General features: G+C 41.6%; 1 protein-coding gene and 1 long non-coding RNA gene across 8 annotated transcripts in view; one reads left to right on the top strand and one right to left on the bottom strand.

The window, feature by feature from the left end:
* The window catches only part of THEMIS (thymocyte selection associated), a 61,489-nt gene extending 40,333 nt beyond the window's left edge, over positions 1-21,156 (bottom strand). The window contains exons 1-3 of the mRNA XM_082216113.1: positions 20,321-21,156; positions 7,739-7,900; positions 4,131-4,589 (exon numbers count right to left, since the gene is read on the bottom strand). Of these exons, the coding sequence (XP_082072239.1) occupies positions 4,131-4,589; positions 7,739-7,900; positions 20,321-20,609 (910 nt within the window). The 5' untranslated portion in view covers positions 20,610-21,156. The remainder of the gene's footprint in view (positions 1-4,130; positions 4,590-7,738; positions 7,901-20,320) is intronic.
* Positions 1-22,346, top strand: part of LOC309528593 — a 61,676-nt gene that overhangs the window by 26,432 nt on the left and 12,898 nt on the right. For 4 of the 7 annotated variants that reach the window (XR_014217813.1, XR_014217814.1, XR_014217815.1 and 1 more), the window contains exons 3-4: positions 9,785-9,851; positions 14,196-14,352. This is a non-coding gene — a long non-coding RNA (uncharacterized lncRNA). Of the gene's footprint in view, positions 1-9,784; positions 9,852-10,612; positions 10,791-13,350; positions 13,396-14,195; positions 14,353-19,967; positions 20,028-22,346 lie in introns of those variants that run through there. The other 3 variants (XR_014217811.1, XR_014217812.1, XR_014217810.1) reach the window with 3 other exon arrangements.

The following is a 22,346-nucleotide window of genomic DNA, read 5'->3' as shown; positions in this document are numbered from 1 at the left end:
GGACTGGCAGCTCAGGGGCTTAGACTACAAAGGGATGCAGTCAGTAACGATGGGCTGCCTAGAACCAAGGAGCTTCTGATTGATTTTGCCCCTCTCCTGTGGGAGAGGGAGAGAAGGAGGAATTGAAGTTTGGTGCCTGCTGAATCAGCGCCTGTGGAGGTGCCAGAAAAAGGGTTGCAACAGGAAAAACTGGAGGTGTGTGAGAACATGCAGGAAAAGCTGAGAGCATGTGTGCATGCGAATCAGCAGTCAGCACTGGTGGGAAAGGCACCAGAGGAGCAGCCAAAACAGAAGCAGGCTTCTGCTGAATTGGGTGAGATAAACTGCTCAAGATGGTCTTGTGGGGTGGGGACCAGTCCCAATACTGGAGGCAGTCCTTAAGCAGGCTCCATCAGCCAGGGTCATGGGTTTGGGGGGCAAGAGCCACTGGGTCTGATAGGTGTTAGAACAATAATAATAATTTATTATTTATACCCCGCCCATCTGGCTGGGTTTCCCCAGCCACTCTGGTCGGCTTTCAACAAAATATTAAAATACAGTAGTCCAAACCAGCTTCCTGTATTCAGGAAATCACCTGGGAGATCAGCCATTTACCAAAGACAAAGGGAAGGTAATGAGCCATTAGAAAAGCCAGAGAAAGGAGATTCTGTGCCAGGTGAGAAATTGGAGGAGCTCTTCTCTCAGCTCTGATGTTTGAGTGAGTGAGCCCACTCTAAGTAATATTGCTGAGGCTTACAAGACTGGCATGGTTATTGCAAATCCACATTTTCTGTAAGCTTTGCACTTGGGTTGATGTGAAGAAGTAGCATTGCTGCTCTGGATAGCAGCTAAAAATTGATTAGTCTCTCTTAACAGCAGCTGTTTTATTTACAGAATGTGTGCCATGTCTGATACAGCCATCTCATGCGTATATATAGTATTTCAAAGAAAAGGTGGGAATCCATTTTTCACAGTTCAGAAAGCAAATCGCTATCACATGAAAGTGAGTTGCTTCTAAACAGCACATTGTAGAAGTTGTTTAGAAAATATTCTCTGCGATTTCTATGTTGAATGCACAGTGAAACACATGGATATTATTGGAAATAGGAAAGCTAGCAAAGCGTATGCTAGGACACAGGGCTGTGAAACAATATTATTGTATCTGACAAATAGCTGAAACTTAAATTTAAGGCCTAGGCCCTGCTTCTCAACTTTGGTGAAAAGCTGAATAAAAACCTTGATCTAAAACCAGAATTGCATATTTATAAACCTTTGGGCTCTGTGAAGCAAACCAGTGTCTTTCAAAAACCCACTTCCTTCCCCTCCTGAAACTCTCTGGATGTGTGTGTGTGCCTCTTTCCTGTTGACGTCTTTCAGTCACCATGGCCTAGACTGTGTTGTAGGCAAACTGAATATTGCTGTTCTGTTAATGCCTTGGTTCCTCTGCCTGATTTCCTGACTCGGAAAGACACAATTTATGGGAGCTGTTCTACATCAGGATGAATGCAAGTCAGAGACCTTTTGTTGCCCGAGGCATCCCCACCACCACATTCTACATTTAAAAGCCAACCAGACAGACAGCTGGATCTTACTTCAACACATGGGATGGAACAGTGTTTTCCACCTCATCTGAGAGCAGCAGTAAGAACATAAGAAAAGCCTGATGAATCAGGTCAATGGCCCATCTAGTCAGTATCCTGTTCTCACAGTGGCCAACCAGATGACTTGGGGATTCCAGCAAGCAGGACCTGAACTAGGGCGTGCGGCCGGCTGGCTGGCTGGTGAGGGAGCAGGTGGGGAGGAGGCGGGGGACAGCGGCGGCGCTCTGCTGGAAGGGCGCCCGAGATTATTGGGGGGGGCTGAGCCCCCCCCAAATTTTTTTGAGGGGGCTCGAGCCCCCTCAGGCCCTATGGAGTCGGCGCCTATGTCCATATGTTTCATAGAATCATAGAGTTGGAAGGTACCCTCAAGGGTCCCCCCAATTCCTGAATGCAGGAATTGACTTAGTATTATATGTGGACCAGGACAGTGAAGCCTGCAGCATGGAATGGAGAAATGCCTAATAGAATGATGTCAGGATGTCCTTCAATAGCCACATGTTCAACGTCACCTGAACTTGGTGCCTTAAAGGAAGCAAGTGAGGCACACAGCAGTTATTCAGCCTACATGACAGCACCTTTCAGGAATGATACAGGAACAAGTCTCTACATCATAGGTTCTCCCTTTTCTTCCTTGTGCACCTTTATTTACAACTCCACATCCACCCTCTATGCTTCCATATTATTTTGAGAACTGTGGCTCTTATGATCCCCACCAATACATAAGAACAGCCTTCTGGGCCAGGGCAGTGGCCCATCTGTTCTAGCATCCTGTTCTCACAGGATACTGACCAGATACTTGCAGGGAACTTGCAAGCCGTATATGAGCACAGTATCACTCTATCTACCTGTGACTCCCAGCAATTGTTATCCAGAGGCACAATGCCTCTGACAATGAAGGTAGCCATTGACAGGCTCCATGAATTTGTCTATAAGAAAATATCTAAAAGAAAACTCTTAGCACCAAAGCTCAAGGTTAAACACAGAAAAGGGCAAAGGAGGGTGGGGAAAAGCTACACAGAGGGAACCATAAAAGAATGAGCACCAAGGAGAATGAGAGAATCTTTTCTGAGAGCATAAGAAAGTCACTTTAAAAGATCCACAGAACTCCTGATAATTTTTTTTTAAGACCCTACTTATATCTACTTCAGACATTTAATTTTTTAAAATAAAAATAGACCTTTGTTACATGTTCAAAAACGACTTGTCCCCATTGGGTTAAGAAAAAGAAGGTGGGAGGGATATTCACATAACTCCTTCCCCTCCCTCCCCCCCAAATGAACAATGGATCAAAGTAAGCCATATAACTGTCATTTATTCAAATTGTTTTAGGTCTTTCAGGAGGAAGACTAGGTTAGAACTCTTCTTCCTGACATCTAGTTTTTCATTCTCAGCACACACATTTGCAGTTTTCCGGTTTTGTGCAAAACCAAGGAATCAAAATATATATATATAAGGCTAAGCTCCTCCATTCAGGAGCACACCTGAAATAGTTAAGAACATGGCTGGAAAATAAATGAAAGCAATTGTAAATTCTCAATACAAACTTTTCAGATTGCTCTGCAATATTGCAGAATTTTATAATGTGGTTTACTTGTGCAGTTTTCTGGTTTTGTGCAAATCTGAGGGTTATGCTCTTCCATTCAGGAGAGCACCAGAAATAGTTAAGAGCATAGCCAGAAAAGAAACAAAAGCACTTTAAGGGAAGTAAAGGTAAAGGTAAAGGTACTCCTGCCCGAGCGGGCCAGTCTTGACAGACTCTGGGGTTTGTGCGCCCATCTCACATCTATAGGCCGGGGGCCAGCGCTGTCCGGAGACACTTCCGGGTCACGTGGCCAGCGTGACGAAGCTGCATCTGGCGAGCCAGCGCAGCACACGGAACGCCGTTTACCTTCCCGCTGGTAAGCGGTACCTATTTATCTACTTGCACCCGGGGGTGCTTTCGAACTGCTAGGTTGGCGGGCGCTGGGACCGAGCAGCGGGAGCGCACCCCGCCGCGGGGATTCGAACCGCCGACCTTTCGATCGGCAAGCCCTACGCGCTGAGGCTTTTACCCACAGCGCCACCCGCGTCCTTAAGGGAAGTAGCAGGAAGTAATAATTGATCCACTCACCTAAAAACACCAAAACAAATTGTCTGAGACCTTGACTGAAGAATTTGCAGCCTAATTTCCCCCAAGTTGTTGGACTATCCCAATATCAGGTATTTACAGGGCAGAAGCATCAAGACTGATGCTCTTTGAAGGTAACGTTGAATGGTCCATGCAAATTAAATGAGAATGCAAACAGCTGCAAACACACAGTAAGTTCTGATATGGTAAATTCAGAAGCTGTATACACACCATAGCTTTAAAGCACATTTCCTGGGAGCAGTGGTTTATCCCCTACAAACCTCCAATTTCCAGAGCTCCAATTTCCAGTACTCTACAGTTCTCAGGATATTTTGAGGGAACTGCAAACAGCATCTGAAACTGATCTGTAAATCTTTCAGTTTCACTTTTGAGTATGTTGTTAATCAGGCCGAGATAGTTGACAAAGACGGTAATTAACTTACATTTCATCACTGCTTGTACTTCATATATTGGTGTCAGAACAATGCAGCCATCAAAATCCAGAGGAAGCAAGTTGGTAGAGATCCTAGCTTTGCAGATATGAGTAAATGTCACTTTCCGACTTCTGCTCTTTGGGATTTTCCATTTGGCAATCTCTTTCAGGGTATAAGTCTGGTCATCTTCCCATTCATAGAAATCACCTTCTTGTGAAATTGGCAATACAAAGGCATGGAGTTGGCCATCCCTCATTAATCTACAGTGTACAGTCAATATCCCATTGCTGACTTCCACAGAGTTGAATATGATCTTCTCACCGCGTTTGATGGTCAGGTTTTCTACTTTTATATCCTTAGAGCAATAGAAGCAGGGATGTTGCAGTTGTGTTGATCCAATCAAAACTTTTTTCACAATTTCTTCAACACTAACATATGGTGTTTTATCAGCCACTATCCTGCAAAGACCTTCAAAGGAACATTTTTATTCAAGAAAGGTGCCTTGAAATGATGCAAACATAAAAAAGTATCCAATACTTAACATTTGTAGTTATAATTTCATTGGTACCCAAGAATGGGGGCATTGGTATTCATAAAATAATAACCTTGTAAAATGTTTGCAGTTCAAATTGCTAACATAATCATAGGTGTCATCTGAACTCAGGATGTTTGTATAAAACCAGGGAAATGACATTTTAAAAATGATAACTACCTTTCAAAGAGCCATCTGTATTATTTCTCCTTTTATTTGTACAGAAATATGTATGCCATTTGTGTATGTGTGTCTACTTTTCTGTGTATGAATAATTTGTGCCAAGGGGGGGGGAGTGGATTGTAGCACGTTTTCATGTGTGTGTGTTTTTAAATTGTATCTAGCAGCGAAATAACTTGGTAATCTATGTATGTATGTGTAAGTATATACTGGTAATCTTTCATCCCCAGGGCCGGATTTAGGTTTGATGAGGCCCTAAGCTACTGAAGGTAATGGGGCCCTTTATATGTCCAGCTGTCCTTTGTCAACAACCAATTGTTGCTGTTTTTTGTGTTGAATATATGCTATATGGTCATTTATGGACCTAAAAGGTATCTGAAGCCATTTGCCACTGTTGCTGCATGTAGGTTTTATTCTATTTGTTTTTTTATCTTATATTTTGGAAATGTACATCCAGGTTTTTTCCTTTTACATTTTTTGGGGCCCCCAAGAGAGTGGGGCTCTAAGCTATAGCTTGTTTAGCTTATACATAAATCTGGCACTGTTCCTGCCTCTTTCTGAGTTTAACTTTATATATATATATATATAGTCTTCAGTTGTTTTCTTGGGTGCTAAAGTAGTCAGTCCTTCTCCCCCCTCCCCCCTTCCCTTGTTTGATGGCCTGCGGAAAGGGAAGCACTTTGAAGGGAGGCAATGGTGAGTGACAAGTGTTTGGTGGGTTATGGGTACTTTGATTGCAGAAATGGCTCAGAAGAGAGCTGAGCCAGTTTTTCCTGATTTTTAGAAGGAAAAGAGGAACCAGCTTTGGGATTCAACAAAATAATTGTGTTAGCCTAAGAAGACTCTTCCCCCCCTGTACACGCCCTGCTCCAGAGGGTTGGATGAACCCACAGAACAAATTTCAGGGGTGCATGGTGGGAGGGGGAGATGGGGATAAAGTTCCTTTGCAAAAATAGAAATCCTTGTGCTGTTGAAACAATTTGCTTAGTGATATGAAGAATACAACCCATAGCTTTCGGGAGCATGCAACAATACTAGCAGATTAAGGTCTACGAGTCATATTAATTATCCTTTTAACAGGCACTATATTAATTTGCATACTCAGATCTAATACAGAAGTAAAAAAAAAAGTGGGGAGAAGAAAATGATGGATAGCCAAACTACTAGCATGAATTCTGTGCTTAGGCAGTAGACCCACCTGGTTGTTCAGCTCTAATTGCAACATTGAAATATTACTAGATACAGCAGCTTCTGCAACTGCAGTACCTAAAGGGCATCTTTATTTCCATGTTAATCATACCCATTGGGATTGTTTTGTTAAAGCTATAACAGAAAGAAAATGTTCAGTACATATGTACATTTGGGTAGAGTGGTTTTCTCTTAGAGGAAGATTCAAAGGGAAGTTTAGAGAACGTAACAGTGGGATTTAATTTAGCTGTGCAATTAAACTATAACTTATGACTCAGCTGCACCATAACATCTCTTTTGAAGCATCTCTAACTGGAATTGCATGTTGCAGAGAAGCTGACACTGAATGCACCCATTTCTTGTCTTCTCTCTGTGTTACAAGTGGTACAAAAGCTACTCTGGACTACACACATAGCAAGAAGAAAAAAATAGCAGTGTGATAATGACCTGTATTTTATTGTATTACACATCTCATAGAGGCAGAGAAAGGCAGGAGATGTAGGTGATTTTAATACCAACATATTTTGCTTAGCATGTAGTTCCATCAGTATACTGTTGAAATTATAAGGAGTTTATTTGTTTTTGTAATCCACCATTTGTGTACAGTTATGGCATAGCTGTCAACTTACAGATTTGAAAATAAGGGACCAGCAGCCTTGAAAATAAGGGACCAGCAGCCAAAATAAGGTACCTGCAGCCTCACCTGTTCCAGGCACTCCAGTCTTCCTGTCCTCCTGCAGTCTGGTCAAACTCATGCTGGTAGCTTCGAGAACACTGTCCAACCAACTTTATAACCAGAGGTTCAACTGAATAGAATCTGAATCACATGCACCACAAGGCCTACGCAGCCTCAACTTAAGAGGCTTGGCTTTGCACTGCAAAGTTTGCAGCAGCACGTGCAACAAAATGGCATCCAGCATTCAAAAAACCCCTCACCTTGCATTAACTAGCCACACACAAGGCATGCAAGCTCCACCCCCCAGTCGTTCTTAGACTTCTTATTGGGTGAGCAACACAGTCAAACAACACAGTTGGAGCCTCCCTCCTCCCTGGCCAGCAGGGAAGGAGGGAGAGGAGCTGCTTCCTTTGAAATTTAAGGGACATCCATCAATAAGGGACAGCAGCGGGACATGGCGCTGGAATAAGGGACTGTCCCTTCAAATAAGGGACACTTGACAGCTATGAGTTATGGTTGGATTATTGGTTTGACATTTTGTTTTTGTTGCATTTACATTTTGTGATTTTTATTATTTTGGTGTGCAGCACTTCATGCATGAAAAAAAGAAACAAATGGCACATGGTTTCCCCTATTTGTAAAGGATAATTTTGGACAACATTAAATGAAACAATGGGTGTTAATCAAGTAGAGCCTTGGGTGATTAATTCATGGGGATCAGTTTTAATCAATAAGAGGTTCAAACTGAGGGCAGCCTAGTTTATTTTATTATGCGGTAAATTTAACTGTACAGGTCATGAAATGATCTATTATACAAACTTGTTTTGCTTTAGTGTTTTTCTTTTATTCAGAGATATAATTGTGCACATTTTGTCCATCTCTAAGATTGACTAGAAAGTACCATTAATTTAAGTGCCTTCATTATAACCTCAAGCACGTTGCAAATGAAACATACTGCAATAGGTACTACAGAAGTGTCCAATTCTGTTTTTATTTACTTTTTTGGTTTCCTTATCTAACCAGAAAATATTCAAACTGTACCTGGAAAATGTAAAGGTAGCTCAACTGTAGTGGAGCAGAAGCTAGCATCATCTTCACTTTCACAGTTGCTTGCCAGGACTTTCTTAACTTTTAATCCAACAACTTTAATCACATCTCCAGTTGACAAGCAGCATTCATGCCCACACTTTTCATAAATTGAACCTAAAGGAGAACATAAAGATAAACACAAATGTTTTATGGATTGTTCATGGCAGTTTACAAGCATTCTTTATTACTCTTCCCCTCCTAGATTCCTGGTAGTTTGGTTTACCCCGAAGGCACTTGCAGCCCATCTCCCCTTCTGTGTGGGATTAAATCACATACCAGCAATTTCAGGTTGTGCCATTATAGGAGACTGCGAGGTCTTGTGCAGCAAACCTGCTACTTCAAAAGATGTTACTTTTGTTTTTTAAATGTATTTTATTCATTTTCAAATGCAAAACAATAATAAGAAAGATTAATTACTAATAAGCAACAATCAAGTCAGCATACAGAGCCTTGACAAGAAAAATGGAACATTAGCAGAAAGTTCCATCACTTACGTTCTGATATAACTAATCAACTAAATTTGTAATTCCATAATATTTCTTGTTACCATGTTCAAAGATCTAACTTTTTGTGATAAGGAAAGTGGCAGGAAAATATACTGGGTAGTGTGGGTTAACATCTGCTTGAACACGACATCATCCTGGCAAACAAATTAGGATGAATGCACAATAAATAGGGCACCTATTTATTCAGTACCCATGAATATCAAGGTAAGTTAGAACATAAACAGCATTTCGAAACTTGCTAGTAGTCCATCTTCTTAGTTCTGAAAGTGTGAGGAGGAGAGAAAGTGCAAGCTTCTCCGACATATTTTCTTCAGTGTAGCTAGTATCTAGTTCAGAATTGGAACTATTTATCCACACAACCTGCTTCCAGTCCATTTCCTTTCTTCTCTTCATTATGGATGTAGGAACCAAATATTTTTAGCCAAAGTGCTACATGTTTTCCCCAAGTTTGCTTGATTTCTGGTTTTTTTTTGAATCTCAGTTCTATGGTATAAGAACATAAGAAGAGCCCTGCTAGATCAAGACACAGGCCCATCTTGTCCACCATCGTGTTCTCACAGTGGCAAAGCAGATGCACAAGAAAGCCTGCAAGCTGACTAGGAACCTGGGTTCCTCCCTTATGGCTTAAGAACTATTGACCCAGTAAGATAGAAGTGAAGCAAAAACGGATGCATCCACACATAACAACAAAGTAACCACCAATAGGGATTCAGTCTCTAACTGCTGCTAAAGAGATGAGTGCTGATTGGAGTAAATAAAAAATGATGGTAGGCAGGTGGAGGTGGGGGTGAGTGACACGCCCCCTAAGGATTGTCTGCAGCACTGGTTTTATCACTTGTGATGTGTGTTATAAGCATTCCTCATCATCAAAGGGCATTTTGTCTTGCATCTCAGAAGTTACATCCTGTTATTCTCTTTCTGTTGCCTTGTACTCTGCTATGCTGAATGATCTCATAGTATTTGTGAAGGCCTGATCAGTCTTGAACAGGTTACCTCCAAAGCTGGTGGATTCTCCTTCACTGGAGGTTTTTCAGCAGGAGTTGGATTGCCATCTGTCTAGAATTCTTTAATTGTGATTCCTGCATTGCAGGAAGTTGGGCTAGATGACCCTTGGGTCCCTTCCAGCTCCACAATTCCATGTGCCATTCAACACAACAATCCTTGTCCATGCCACTTTGCCTGCTGACAAACATTTTGGAATGGTATGCTCTGTGACAAGTGGTATCAATGAACTGAATAAATATTCTTGTCCGTTAATCATCTGCAGCATCTAAATAAGCTGATTCTCAGAAGACGCAATATGACAGGCTTCTGGGAAAGTTTCCTAGCCAGGTGTGCAGTTAAGCATCACTTTTCACCTGATGCTCAGTCAGGGCTCCAGCCATTTGCCCTCCTCTTAGGTTCCTTCCCTCCTCCCAAGTTGTGAGGCGTTGTTAAGTCTCCAGGTCAAGAGCTTTATCATGTCTCAGCTGTTTCTTTTCTGCTTTCTCAGGCCAGGGAGAAGAAGTTGCTTGCTGGCAGGCCCTGTTGACTGGTGCCCCAATTCTGCCTCAAAGCAGGTGAGAAACACAGGGTCCAGCAGAGAAGGCCTCTCCTCCTCCCAGAGGGGAGGGGTTGTGAGCCGGAGCAGCCTCCCACAGGGACAGGGAGGCGTATCTTGATTGCTTCTGCTGCTGCAGCCAAACCTTCCAGCCAACCAATAGGGCTGGCTGGTGGGTGGGGCTAGCCACGTTTAAACGGCTGCGGTAGCGCTCAGCTCCCTAATTTTTTTTTTTTAAAAACCAACACAACAAAATAGTTTGAGAAACACAAACTGTTTCCTGACATCCTAGAGTGTACAGAGTTTTGAGTTATGAACCTTTTTTCTTTAAGCCTGTGAAAAGTAAGGGGTCAAAACAACCCATTGCTAGTAGCAGGTAATACTCAATGCATCTCATGGCATATGTGTGGGTAGAAAGCCATTTAGCAACTACTCATATAAATGGACCATTTTTATCTCTTCCAGGTGGGTGATAGGAAACACAGCCACTGCTGTCCACAACATTCCAATTTCCTGCAGCTACCTGCAGCAGAAAGACAGGAACAACCTAGACTGACCCGGCCCAGAAGTTCTTTTCCCTGCCTACTTTCCCTAGAATGCAAGGAAAAGTCTGGAATGTTCTTTGCAGACACACTTATATCTCTCTGAGCTATTTCAAGAGTGGAAAGTAGGGAGAGGACTGGCAAGAGGCACATGGTTTCAGTGGGTACTTGCACATGCCTAGAAAAGTAAAGAGTGGGCAGAGTTCAGTCTTTCAAGCTTTATTTTGTTTCTTCCTAGAACCCTGAGAGTCACCAGAAGCAGTCAGTTGCAAAAGAGTGCTGGAATTTGTTTTGAGTGCCAGACCTGAGCTCCCAGTTGCCATTGTTAAACATCAGGGAGTCAGGAATCCTTGCCAATCTACTTCAAATCACCCAAAAGTTGATCAGGAAATCATGAATTACCAGTTCCTGGCATGGTAATGACTTAGAAGGCAATTGCTTATGTATAAGGGAAATAACACCTTTTGCCACAAGTGAAGAGATTTGCAAACAGCGCTTCTTCAAGGCAAGCAGAAGTTTCCAACTTGAGGGAAGCTAATCTGGGTCAAGGGCAATGGAACTTACTGAAACTGAATGTTGTTGGTCTCAAGAAAGAATGGAGTGTGCTACTAGGGGTCAAGTCAAACTGCCATGTTAGAAGCACTGAAGTGACCTCCCTGGGGCACAAGCCTGGCCAGTGTGTATGGTGGTTCTGAGCTACCCACACAACAAGAACCCCCTTCTGACATCACTGATATGGTCTAAAGGAAAGCAGAGCAATACGTTTGACACCAGCTTGGCTGCAGGAATTGTCAGGAGGAGGCATAACAAGGTGCCACCCCAAGGACTCCACTTAGGATTTGTGTAGGGTTTACTCCTAAGCCTTTGCTTTTAAGGTGGCAAAGGTTCGCACTCTCTCCCCATTAACTCCTTTCTCCCATCATAATCAGCAGGCATAAGAGGGGAAGGCGATGCCATGGAGTGGGAACAGTTTTCAGCTAAATGGCCACTTCCCCTTGTGGAAAACCTTATTGGGGCCATAGGTAAAAAAAGAAAAAGGTAAAGGTAAAGGACCCCTGGATGGTTAAGTCCAGCCAAAGATGACTATGGTGTTGTGGCGCTCATCTCGCTTTCAGGCTGAAGGAGCTGGTGTTTGTCCACAGACAGCTTTCCGGGTCATGTGGCCAGCATGACTAAACTGCTTCTGGTGCAACGGAACACCGTGCCGGAAGCCAGAGCATACAGAAACACTGTTTACCTATTTATCTACTTGCACTGGCGTTCTTTCATACTGCTAGGTTGGCAGGAGTTGGGACAGAGCAACGGGAGCTCACCATGTCACAGGGATTTGAACTGCTGACCTTCTGATCAGCAAGCCCAAAAGGCTTAGTGCAGGCATGTCCAAAGTTCGTTTTGGGGGCCTAATTCGGCCCCTTTAGCAGTTTATGGTATAAAAACCTAAAAAAAACCCTCAAAAACTTCAACCTTAAAAAAAGCTCAATAATTTCAATCCTAAAAAAATGCAACAACTTTGGTCGGCCTTTTGGTTGGCCCTCACGGCCCTTCACTTAATCAAATCTGGCCCTCTTTGAAAAAAGTTTGGACACCACTGGCTTAGTGGTTTAGACCACCTGCGTCCCTGCTATTGAGGCCATATTCCAGTGGTGATGGGGCAGATCAAAAGTGGTAGGCTGTATCAGGAGTTGACTCTTACTATTTTGTCTTTCAGCCTCGCAAAATCGGAGGTTTCGACACCACCCCCACCTTATGTATATTTATGAAATAATTAGGACCTGAATTTACCTATTTTCCTTTACCTCTTTTTCTCTTTTGTATTCTGTCTATCACCCGCATGTTACTCCACCCTATATATGTGTTTATTTATTACCTGCAAAAATTTCCTACATGCATACATACTGCAGATGTGTTTACAGAGCCTCATCAGTGATCCTGCCAATTCAGGAATGTCTATTAGACTGTATGCCATTATTTTACATTTTAAACTGCCTTGAGTGCAGAATTGACACATTGCCCATTACCACATGTGTGGTAAGTAAATACAAATGACATTATTTATGGAAATGTAGCCCATCTTCTCAAGTGTGGTACAGAATGTCCTGGATCAAGCTATTCATTTCAGCCAAGAAACAAAGTAATTTGAGCCGCCTGTAATCAAGTCATTTCCCTGGTATTGCTGACAAGGACTGAGATCAAGTGACTTTTAAGATAACCCCTCATTTCCAGTAATACGTTAGGGTCTCTGCAATGCATGTAAGAATCAAAAGCACATTGCTGGAGTAGATTATGCTATGCACCATATTTCACAGTGTATGCAGAGAATAAAATGTAATGCATTCCTCATTGTCATCATGCAAAATTTCCTGTGTTTTTCTGCACAAAGAAAGCATGAAATCCATCAAAGACATAAAGGTAATTAAGCAGAAATACTGATTCTTCCTTTCAACTGAAGAAAGATGTTGCATACTCATCTTAGAGGAAACTGGAATAATGCAGTCTATTTACTAGGATCAAACAATGCCCCTGAAGGCTGGAATTAAAGAACTTAGATGCCTTTGAATCCACCTTTTTGAGATTGCTACTTTGTTCAATAAGAACTACATTTATATCCCTTTACAACCTCTTTCCTGGTTTTTTAAAAACAAATCCACATTAGCCACTGCTGTGATCACATCAAAGCAACCAAACAGTTAGTTCAATAGCTTTTCCCTCTGATTCTTCAAAAATGTTAAATGGGTGCAGGGTGGGAGAGAGAAATATTATGGTGGTTTCTTTTTATGAGATTTTCCTGTCATTAAGTCTCCCGGTAATATTTTACTTTACCTGAAAGATAACACTGTAAATTTTAGAAAGTTTGTATACTACATGAGAGGAAACAAGTTGTGCAGTCATCACTGCATTTTGACAGAATGATTGAGGTAAATATAAACAAGTGAAAACAATGGGTTTTAAAATACATTTATTTAATGCTCTTTTTAGTTTGAGAAGATGTACTTTTGCAACGCAGGGATCTTTTAAGAAAAGGTATAGATTATCATTTTTTAAGCACTCATACTGCAATTCTTCATGTTTACTCAGAAGTAAATTCCATTGAATTCAACCCTATTTATAGTACCCTGAAGAAAGATCAATCCTCAAAACTAGAGTGTAAAATACTAAAAGTTACCATCCAGTTTACAGCTGCATGATGATGATTTATTCTCCTGTTTACATCCAGTGTGCTCCCACCCCACATTTTGTAGTGCCCCTCATCTGATACTCAAACTGGGAGTCACAGGTACCAACCCAACCCCCAACATTCTCTGATTCACTCCAAACTGGTGCCAAGGTTCTGCAGTCGTTTGGCAGCATCTCTCTCCCCTCCTCAAACAAAAACCCTCAGTAATTGGTGCTCAAGGATCATAGGTATCACTCCAAAACCCAGCATTCACTCCAAAATTTGGGGGTTTTGTAGTTAACAGAGGTTTCCAGTGATGTTCTTAAATCCTGCAAAGGATTTTATCCCTTAATAAAACATTCACTGCTGCAATGCTAGAGCTGCAGGGGTCCTCCTCCAAGTCCCCAGAACCAGAGTGGGTGGTAGCAGTGCAGCTTGGACTCCCCTCCCCCTACATCCCTGTTCCCCATCAGCTCAAGAACAGCGGCCCTTTAAACAAAAAGGGAAATCTCAGAAACCTTGACACCTGCATGGCTCAGGGGCTTCATGAATCCCAGCTGCTGTATATTGCATTTACTTTCCAACGCCAACACCTGCTGCTGTGTCTTCTGCAGCTTGTTCCTTGCCATTCCTCCACTGCTAGTTGTGTCCCTTCCTGTTTTTCGAGGAGTTTGTTCCCTTGTGCTCAGTGGAACTTATGTGATTGCAGCCTCCACGAAGGCATCTTCCCAGTGAGTGAATGGATCGGGTTGAAACAAGCCATATCAACTGGACCTTCGGCTTCCGATGTACAAACATACGCAGAGGGAGCTCCCTTTGCGAAGGTTAGTACTGTACATATCTGTTAGCGGACTGCTTTTTGTTCAGGACGTCCAGGTTTTGCAAATACCTACCCAGTCCTTGAAGAAGCAAGAGGCATAGATTTATCTCTCCACTCCATTTATCTGCACTCCACATTTAAAACTTTAAATGTCAAGAGCTTTAAGCTATTTCTATCCTAGGCAAATCCTTTAAAAATCACTTCTGCTGTTTTTTTGATTTATTTCTCCCCTGATGGGTTTATGACACTTTCTGCTGTTTCTCATTTATCTGGCGGGTTTGAACTTTGCATGCAGTGACAGAGCTTTGATGTAAGTGCCATCATTTTACAGGAAAGAGTAAGTTGACACCTCAGAAGCTTTTTATTTTAGAAAAAGAAACACCTTTTTGTTTGTTTGTCTTGCTTCTCAACTTCAGAATTAGCTGGTATTAAACATCATCCTTAAGTAATGTATAAGTGAATTAACCCCCTTCTGCTCCTCGCCTGCGTGTTCCCTTTCTCAAGATAGGGCCTATATTGCAGATCCGGAAAGGTCTGACTAAATTAGACTAATTTTTTACAAGCAGCTTGTTCAGGTTGCTCAGTTTCAGGTGGCTGAGAGGGCAGATGGAAACCAAGAGATGCATAGGAGTGGGGTCAAGGGATAACATTATAGGACTCATAGAAAACATTAGTCATTTTGGAGCTGGGAGGTGTGGGTGAGGTGAGATAAGGAATCAGCAGAATGTGGGACAGTATTATGACATTTTGCAGCAATTTGTGACCTTTTGTTGTGGGATAACACCTTTCTTAAAGCAATGTGTTCTTGAAACCATGCAAAGTTTGCCACCGCAGAATTGAGACTCTGCTGATCAATTATATTTTACAACCCCCTCCCCCCACAAAAGTTACTGAACTAAGCAATAAATAGAAGAAACATTTGCCGTTTATTTTATTCTGTTGGAAAAGTTATTTGGCACATAGAGAAGTAAACATTTAATTCAGTAAACTGTGTGGCCTGTTTGTATGACTCCAACCCTTGAGGAAACATTAGATGACATAATATGATATTTAATTAATTTCAAAATGGCCTTGGTTTTTCTTTTTTAAGCTAAAATATTTTTAATAACCTGAAAGAGGAACTTTTAAACATTCTCTGCAGGCCAGTTAATTATTTGTATTTCATGTCTTTTGAACTCGGTTGGAACTAGAACAATTTTAATCTTCACGCTAACTGGATTATAAACCTTGCTCTCTATTTTATTAAGCACACATTTTATTCTTGTACCTATTGGTCTTCATTCCAATAGTCTGGAGTCTGATTATTTGCCTGCAATGGACACCATCAGCCTGAACAATATTTATAATGATCTTTCTCTTCCCAGAGGAATTTTGTGGCTGCTCCTCTGTGTGTGTTCGCGTGTGTTTTTAGATTAGTTTTACCTCCTATACCTGCCACTTTTTTCTTCCTGCTGTTTAATTTTGTTGTTGATTGTTTATTTTTTGTTCTGTTAAAACTGTTGTAAGCTGCCCTGAGCAGAGCAAAGGAAAAGCAGGCCATATTACATAAATGCTAAAAGCATTTTGATGCAAATGATACCATTTTACATGAAAACAACAACAAAAAAGGTTAAAACCTCCATCAGCATTCTGTCACTTATTTTCACGTTTAAGCCTGACAAGATATTAGGCATTCCACATGTTGTTAATACTAATTTGTATTTTTCATGCATATGGATCTATGCAATATTCATAATTGCAACAGAAGTAGGTTTATGTCTTGATAGGAAACTGTCCTGATTTTTCCTTCCTGACAGACAACCAAGGGAAAACTTTTTTCCTAAATAATTGGAATCTGATTGTGGAAAGCAATTGAGGTTTGCTTGGAGGTTGGGGGGTTGGGTACTGGTTGTTGCACAGACATTTTTATTTATTTATTTCTCTTCTTGCATACCAGTTTTAATAATAATAATAATAATAATAATAATAATAATAATAATAATAATAATATAAGAAACGACATCCAGATTAAGAGTTCAGAAGCCTCTTCAGTATTTTGTGGCCTTTTGGTTGGCCCAATAAAGATAGTGCCTTACTCTGGATTTTGGAAAAGTAAAAAACTGGATTACTTTTATCCAAACTGTTTGCAATGACAGACCTTGGGGTCTCAAATTTTGTGCCCCCTGCCTCTCGTGCTCCATTCTAAGTAATAGTTGTGAAGTCCCCTGTGTTGTGCCCAAGGCTCTGCATCCAGTGCAACTAAACTAGTCGCATGCCCTTAAATGTGCCTCTGCTTTTTGGCTCTTTGTCCCTGTGTATGCACCTAGGAAACCTTCATATTGTTGTTGTATTTTCTTAGTGAGTATGGATGGATGGATGGATGGATGGATAGATAGATAGGGCTTTTTGGGCAAGCCACTTCCTCTTTCATGTGAAATTACATGATGTCCAAGTTTAAGGCCCAGTTTACGAATTAGATAATCTTATATAGTCCATTTTTACCAATGCTGTGTCTACATGTTCACAGCATGTGTAATATGAATTATTTCAATAAATGGCAGCTCCACATTTCTCTAGGGAAAGATTACACCTTTTTGCTTCCCTGCCACTGGTTCAATTAACCCAGCAGAAAATTAAATTTACTTGCCCCCTGGAAATTTTTTGTATTGATATTTTTAAAAGGCATCTTCCTTCAGTGAAGAGATATTGAAACATGTACCCTAATCTCTACAAAATCAATGAGCATACTATGTGCTTAGACTGCTAAATGTCAATATTTACTAAAATATTCTAGAAGAGAAGATATAGCGGAGTTTCAATTTATGTTAATCATATTTACTTTTTTATTGCTAAATACCTTGTTCAGTTGCTGATCAGAAAGTAACTAACAAATTATTATATTTGAGAAGCCTCTTTTCGTAGTTGCTTCTCCTACTTCCTCCTCTCTCTTTCCCACAAAGTTATAATAGCGCTCAGGCTACAGTAATGGACAGTAGGTTTCTTGGCCAGGTCTGCTGGGCCCTCTCATTCCTGTGTGGTATAATATGGGTGGGCGGAATGAAGATTGGGATCTACTAGAAGTTGTGTGAGTGCTTTGCAGAGTAGATCGGCAAGGGTTTCTGACTCCTAATTGTTTAACAACAGATATAACAAAATGGCTTTGTTTTGTTTCCTATATTATGCTGCTGAAATGAAGACCAAGAGCCGTTTTTGCATCTGTTGAAGGATGGTGAGCATAGCTCAGTTCTAACACTGAAAACAAATTCTGGGGCTCAGAAAGTGTGCTCTTTGTTTCTAACTGTATGTCTTTTTTTGCACCTGGTTATCTGGTTGGCAGATCTTGAGGGTTCTAGTAAAAGAAAACAGAGCAGATCTGACAAGCTTTAAAGCCTGCTCCCCCCATTTTAAATCATAGAAGAATGTAGAATGGGGGAGAAAAATGTTACTCGTATGCTTCAAAAGTGAAATAATGTACATTGTCTAAAATTACCTCGTGCAGACCCTCCAAGTGTCTCTATTTTCCAGGGACAGTCCCATATTTACAGAAGTCATCCCTGTTTCTGATTTGATCCTGGAATATCCCACTTTCCTTCAGACATCCCTATTTTCACCAGAGAAGTGTTGGAGGGTATGGTAGTGGCATGGAATGCATGGAAAAATTCTCTTGAGAATCTCGTTGTTTCCCCGCCTCTTCATGCTTTACATGAAAATACAGTATAAACCTCAACATATGCTATTAAGCTTTAACCTGTGTTTGAAAACGAGGTCATATCTTGATAGAGACTAACAGTTGTTCACCTGCTAAACATCAACACTGCACAGAGGACAATATTTCCGCAGATTTTTTAAAAATAAAGAACATACCACTACATTTTATGGTCAGTGTTCATAGTAACTGAAGCAAACATGGGCTTCGAACAAGATAGAACAGTGAGAAATTATATTAGAAAATATAGTTTCTGGGGCCTTCCTTTTATTCTGATGTGGTTTTGTGGTATTCTGAGTAGAGCATTCTGTAAAACATTACGGTCAGCGATGGTGAGTACTAAAATACAATATGGAATGAACAAGGTATGATGTTAGTTTCCTCGCAATAGTGTTGTATATGTGCATTCAGTTTGATGCAAAAAGCACTGTTGGTTCCATAGCCTCTATTCTTTTTGTCTCAGTGATCTCCAATTTTGCACAGATAAGGAGGACCACAGTTGGTGAGCAATCATTCTCCCAATGCTTTCCCCATAATAAAGACACCAAAAGCAATGTTGGAGCAAGGCACACATGCACACAGATTACAGTAATGTTGCACTGATGAAAATTTAATGCCAAAGCAGTTACCGCCTCTCTCCCGGCCAACGGCTCCCTTATTTAAATGGTGTGGGCGAAAGCATAGACACAGCGAAGGGAACAAAAATGTAAGTGGAATAGCTGCTTCCCCACGACCAGTTTGATGTGGCCTGCTGCAGACCCATTCTTGGTCTCCAGGCCACCCTTCTGAGAATTGCTTCCTATTTTGTGTCATTTGTGCATGAAAGAGGGAGATGGGGCAGTGAGTGAGATGGGTGACTTGGCTGCTACACTGTGGGTGGGAAGCCTTGCAGTGATCCATAGGACAGGGAAAGAGAAGAGAAGAGAAGGCAGAAGAAGAGATAAGACAGATCAAATAGAAAAACCAAGAATGGCCTAAACTGTGGGTGGCTAACCTAATCCATGGTCAACACTTGGAAGGCAACATGTAAAAGTGGGCATGGCAAAAAAAGGGATGCATTTAGTGGGGTCTTGGAGGAAATATATCTTTTTATCTGGCTTCATGACATCACAGAAGGGGACCCATGGGAGCAGTCAATTTTCATAAAATGACAAATTTGGTTGGGGTCTCAGGGGCCTACAAAATATCACTTGTGATGGGCAGGCATGGCCTTCAGACTGTGGGTTGCAACCTTGATCTAAACTATCATTGTTAGACACTTCTCCCACCCCAATAATCAGTGCTATAAAACCTAATGATACCAATGATCTTTTGAAGGATGCACATTTTATTCCAAGTACTGAATGCAGAGATCCAGACATGGGAACTGTATACATAGCACCTTTGTGCATTGCTTTTCTTGGATATGGGCCTTAATGAATTGTCTGATAATTGCTCATCTTCGTCATATATCTGAAGCTCTATGATGGCACTTTAACAGTTCCTGGAGAGAATCCTGGGCACTGTAGTTGGTTAGGGGTGATGGAATCTGTACCGTTGTGAGGTCAGCACCATTAGCAAACTACAATTCCCAGGATTCTCTTCATGACTTTTAAAGTAGTACAATCCTGCTTTAAAAATATGTTGTGGATGTGACCTTAATGTCTCATTTCATGGAATATTTGAATGCAATACTAACAACACACACACCGGCCAATGCTGATGGCTAGGGGTGGGGGGTAGTTTAGTAGGGCACATAGGTCTCTGTCTGTCCACCTCCACCAGTAGAGAACAGCACTCTTGATATGCCATGATGCGTCCAGTTAGGATGGGGGGGGGCAGAAGCTTTAAATCCAATGGACCCAAAGCCCTGTGTATCCTTCACAGGACCCAGTCCTTAGGCTCATCAGTTACAACAGCAAACCTGTAAACAGAATCACATGCCCCCCCCCAAAGATATGAGCCCGGATTCCTTGGGATGTGGCAATAGATCTGCACTCATCTGAGCCCCCAAAGTTGGATTTCTCTACCTTAATAGCTTATGTATGAATGCTGGCTACGTCAAAAACCTGCCCAGCATTATATTTGATTCTTATTTACCATGTTCTTACAGCACAGGGTCAGCCTCCTCTGCAACTGCTTCTTTATATCTATCTTTAACATGTACTATAAGCGAACTTGCTAATGATGGCTGAATGTCATTTTCTTACAGCTCCTAGCTGTTTGAATACATTCCAGACACAGAGCTAAAACCATAGTCACCACTACGTACACCCAGCTAGAAATATTTTCTTAGAACAAACCTCACCTTCGTCATAAAAGCCAGACTGGATTTGCAGAATCCGAGGGAGAGAGTTTGGATCCAAGGAATGGATGAAATTCTTCAAGCTTGAGGCCATGGTCCGTGCAACAGCTAAAAAAAAAGTATTTAAACAGAAATACCTGGTAGGATGCTCTCTGTTACCTCTTGCACATAGAAGAAGAAAGGCCTGCAAAATCTGAAGCAAGCTTTCTGTGGAAAGAGAGAGGTTCTTGAACTTTCTCAGAGTGAAGACCACTTCCTCTGACTTCACGTTGGGTTGGTGGAAGGCAGTCATAGGAAGCTAAGAGAAATGCACAGCAGCACCTGGCTATATACTAGCTTGTGCTTGTGCCATTTTGGGCTACAGGAAATACAAAATACAAGTGGGTTTATGTCAGTGATACAGAAAAGGTGGCGACAAAAGAACTTGCCAACTAGGATATGGTTTGGTACTTAATGCAGCTGCAACGATGCACACACAACAATAATATCTTGTCTTAAACCTTTGATAGTTTGACACTGAACCTCTGGAACATTAAAAAGTACTGTTTTTTCTTCTTTTTAAGGAAGCCACAAACTGTCTTTGAACAGATGGAATGAAACTGTTTTGCTGCTGTTGTTTTGCAGAATTCATAAGGGAAGTGAGATAGTTTAAAGGGAAGGTGCCATCTATAACCTGCAGTGGCTAGTCAAAAGTAGCAGGAATGTTTGTGTGCGCACAATGGGCAGCTGATGAGCACGCAAAGGGTGTAGCTGATGAGGGGGGTCTAGCTTGTGTATCCTTGTGACGCACCCTGTCATTTCACCACATGAGGGAAGGTCGCTTTGACCTCTGGAATGTTGTTTTGTTGGCTGTGTAGACCACGCCCATTCTGAAGGCTCTGAATTGTTTTGGTGAGAAAAGGAGGCTTCCAGGTGCAGAAGTAACTGTTGGGATCAGTTGGTAACGTTACAAGGTAGATCTGAATGTTGTAGCAGTGATCGTTGCTTGGAGGGGATGGGGGGGGCAAGGATAAATGAGATGATTCTGAAGGAAGTGGGTCAAAAAGGGAAGTGAGATGGTTAGCTCAGATTCAATTATATTTGCCTGAAAATAGAGGAATAGCGCACTATCCCACTTGAAGCACTGGTAATGACATTTTAGTTCAAGGGGGCAAAACACACACACACACACACACACACACACACACAGAGTGTATTTTCTTTTCTTCGATCTCATATTGACAAGAACCAGATCCTGGGGGTCCCATATGGCTGGTCCATGAGGCAATTGTTTCTCACCTCAGACAATTATTATGGAAATGCAGCTCCCACATATTGCAGAAAGGGGGAATTGAGATGGTCATTAGTTTGCAGCACTTTCCATATGAGGAAAGGCTAAAGGCCATGATCTCAATGCTTACGCTTTATTGACAGCCTGGGGAGCAGGTTGTGCATGTTGTTTTCTAGTCTGAGGGAATGAATGTGCAGCACCTTTGTGTAGGTCGGAATTTTCCCTGATGTATCTGAGTGCTTGAATTTGATAAGCTTCCCTGCATTGGCTTAAAAGAAAACCAGCTTTTTATTTTCGTCAAAACACAAACCAGCATGAGTACTTTGGACAAAGTTTATAAGAGCCTGCTAGATCAGATCGATGGCCCACCGAGTTCAGCCTCCTGTTCTCACAGTGGCTGACCAGATGCCTGTGGAAAGGTGGCAGGCCAGATATGAGCACATCACTCTGCCCACCTGCAATTAGAAGTCTCAAAAGGACAGTATATCCGGAATAGTTCAACTGTTTCGGAATAAAGTTTTCATCAGAGAATAATTATCAATGAAATATTCATACTAGTGGGGATCATGCTAGTGGATCAGTGCTCCGAAACAGTTGAACTATTCTGGATATACTGTCCTTTTGAGACTTTTGTGAGACGTCCTCCTTTGAGAGTCGGCTTGGCATTCCTCGCTATTCATTGATTTGTTTGATTCTTTATTTGACTCTGAGATATATAACAACTTGTAGTTACTTGTATATTTTGTGAGATGATATATA

This window comes from Podarcis vaucheri (assembly GCF_965113315.1).
Source record: "Podarcis vaucheri genome assembly, chromosome: 3".
Taxonomy (NCBI): Eukaryota; Metazoa; Chordata; class Lepidosauria; order Squamata; family Lacertidae; genus Podarcis; species Podarcis vaucheri.
Note: the sequence above shows the minus strand (reverse complement) of the source record. Positions and strands in the feature narration are given on the sequence as shown.